General features: G+C 41.2%; 1 protein-coding gene across 1 annotated transcript; it reads left to right on the top strand.

Annotated features, from left to right (window-relative positions):
- Positions 1 to 1,140: 1,140 nt before the first annotated feature.
- On the top strand, positions 1,141 to 1,833 carry LOC119352321 (mavicyanin-like). Its single transcript, XM_037618998.1, has one exon. It carries the CDS (start codon positions 1,208 to 1,210, stop codon positions 1,721 to 1,723), a length of 516 nt encoding a protein of 171 aa, XP_037474895.1. The 5' UTR covers positions 1,141 to 1,207; the 3' UTR covers positions 1,724 to 1,833.
- The last annotated feature ends 1,367 nt before the right edge of the window (positions 1,834 to 3,200 follow it).

The raw sequence follows: 3,200 nt of genomic DNA, 5'->3' as shown, positions 1-3,200 counted from the left end.
CCAGGGTACAAAATAAGTTATTCTTCACCCAAGGTAATCTTACTATCGTTTCCTAAATAAATTACGTTTAGAATATAAATAGTTACATGCATATTGATTCAATATGTAAAATTTGGTATAAAAAAATAAAAATATAGGTTATAAACCAGAAAAATCACATTTTATGTATGTTTTACACTATGTTTTTGCATTCGTAATTTTAAATAACATAAAATATATTTTTACGGCGAGTACATATTTTCTTATGTTCTCTTTTTATATATGAAATAAAAAAAATTACGAAACGTAAAATACGGTGCATTGATGTCAAAATAGAGAGGGGATGATGAATAACTATTCATCACCTAGGGTGATGAATAGCGCGACAAGCACGAGCAACTATTATTGGCCATAGATATTATTATAGTTGACGGCAATCACTGTGCTTTCCTTGCACTTTTTTTTGCTGAGAAAATCAAGATTCTACACTAGTGTGTAGTGTCTACGATCCAAATCAAGGCACGCAACAGGCCACCCGTTCCATGCACCTGTGCAGAGTGTTCGGCTGCACCGGGCCTCCAAATCAGTAGGACCCCCAATTTTCTATGTAATAGAGTAGTACTAATGGCTAGTTTAGCTCTGTTAACTTAGGTATATAGGATAACATTATAGTGACCAACTGTATCATTTGTACTTGTAATTTTTCTTTTCGCAGGTGTACTTGTAATTAGATCATTCCAACAACAAAATTTTAGGGTCTCTTTAATATGTCAAATGCACTAATAAAAAAAGCTTTGTCAAAATAATGCTTTGGACAATTGGATCAACGTCAGAAGCTATGTGGATCGTGATAGTCTACCTCATGTTCTTGTAGACCGCGTCGATACTGTAGAAAAAGGAAAGAACGCGTGAAATGGTCAGCCCGCCAACAGCACAGCCCGGTCTTCACATCCTCGGTCTATTTTGATCAAGTACGTACCAGCTGCTTGTGTTCCCACCTACACACAATATTCAAAGTCCACAATCCAGGTACACAAACTTCATTCTACGCTCCCACCAACCGCACATGTTTCTCCATCACACCGGGTCTAGCCTGTGTATTGTTCTATATAAAGGACCCGACACTGCCTCCTAGGAAAGCAAACACATTCTCCACTCAAGGATCGATACACACCTGCCTTACAAGTTATAATCTCCTCTGCTAGCTCTCTTTACAGTTCCAACCGCAATGGCTGCCAAGAGAACCATTCTTCTCGCCATGGCTGCGATGGCCGTCCTGAGCACCGCGTCAGCGGCAACCTACAACGTGGGTGAGCCGGGCGGCGCATGGGACCTCAGCACCAACTACGGCACTTGGGCGTCCTCTAGGAACTTCCAAACCAACGATCAGATCGTCTTTAAGTACTCCCCTCAGGCACACGATGTCCTTGAAGTCAGCAAGGCAGACTACGACTCTTGCAGCACGGCCAACCCCATCACCACCTTCAACTCCGGGAATGATGTTGTCACCTTCACAGCCACCGGCACCCGGTACTTCATCTGTGGTTTCCCTGGTCATTGCGCGGGCGGCATGAAGGTTAAGATCGATGTCATGCCAGGCTCCTCCTCTAAGTCACCCGTCCCGGCCAACGGCCCAAGTGCAAGCAATGCTCCCCCGCCGACACCTGTCTCTGCTGCCACCAATGTGGAGGCCACGGGGTTTGGCCTCGCCGTTTTGCTTGCCATTGCCGGCCTCATGGCTTGAGTGCATCTCTGGACTCGCGGGCACATGTGTATTTTATGTATATTCAAGTAATTATTACTAGCAACTATCTGTGTGTGTGTATGATCAAGTAGTTATGTGTATGTTGGGTGTATTCAGGCTTTGTGTATTGCTGATTCATTTTGGAGGATTTATTAATAAATATTCTTTTGGTCTTATACAACATTTGTCTTGAAACACGTTCATTCTAAAACGTGAGAACCAACAATTTCGTAACTTAAACTTGTAGTACAGAAATACATAATTAGATTAGACATGCAATTAGTATTGCCCCTGATTGTAAATGAACTATCCCGAACAACCAGCTGCAACAAATGGTGAAGAACAACTAGGATGCCCCCGACCCCGGACATACTGGATCAAAATCGGCTGGGAAAATCCCTGCTTTTTGGATGATGGAGTGCCATACATGTTCCTGTTTCTGGTGTTGCACGGGACAATCACCGTCGTCGAGGGAGAGAGAGCCATGGGAGTGGGTGACGGGTACTGCCCTATTATGTTCTTGGGGCTGGAGGATGATCACTATCAACGCTCTGAGGGACCAAAATTTCCCCAGTCCAGGCACCATTGTTCAGTAATGTAAAAATACCAGCTGCATTGGATAAAAGTGCTTCATCCAGGGATAGTCATGGCCCATGCAGCGCGACGCAGCATTCATCAAGATGGTCTGGTAGGAAATGATAGATTTCAAGTGTTATACATAGCATAAAGATGCTATGAGTACGACAAATAATACAAATATACCAGACTTCTATCCAACATTGGTTGACAAATAATACTTATCCTTCAAAAATCTTTCATCACTATAATCAAAAGTAGTCCTCGTTAGTACATAAAATTTACTTTAATGTAATATTACCGCTCAGTCTTTTTTTCATGAGCCGTTATTTTGCAATTCAGGATGATGCAATGTTGGAGCTTTTACCTCTTAAGTTGAAAGTTGTGACGGGGAGTTCATATATACAATAAACCTGCCAATTTTAATAGAGGAGGTTAAAACTTTTTTTAGACTGAGAGTTTAAATGCGGCTGGCCCTATGGATCTACTTATACAAGATTTATCAGTTATGATAGTCAACTACGTCTCCTTTGAGGATTGGAGCCCAGACTGCGTCGGTATTGAAGCAGCAGGCCAAGTACAATGGCTTCTATATATGCCATGAGAACGCTTGAAAAGGTCTTAACATCTTCAGTCTATTATTTATTATATATCTATCTAGGTGTTTGAGTATGACCAAGTACGTACTACTTGCATACCTAGCTCGTGTTCCTACGTATTCCCTCCGGTCCTTTTTACTCTGCATATAAGAATTGTCTGAAGTCAAACTTCATGAAGTTTGACCATATTTAAATAAAAAAATATTAACATCTACAATGCTTAATTTATACAATATAAAAACTAAGGTCAGGACGCATCTAATGTTGTTGATCTCATATTCTGAATGTTGGTAATTTTTTTC

This window comes from Triticum dicoccoides, chromosome 2A, assembly GCF_002162155.2.
Source record: "Triticum dicoccoides isolate Atlit2015 ecotype Zavitan chromosome 2A, WEW_v2.0, whole genome shotgun sequence".
Classification (NCBI taxonomy): Eukaryota; Viridiplantae; Streptophyta; class Magnoliopsida; order Poales; family Poaceae; genus Triticum; species Triticum dicoccoides.
The sequence above is the reverse complement of the archived record's forward strand: the minus strand, read 5'-3'. Positions and strand labels throughout refer to the sequence as shown.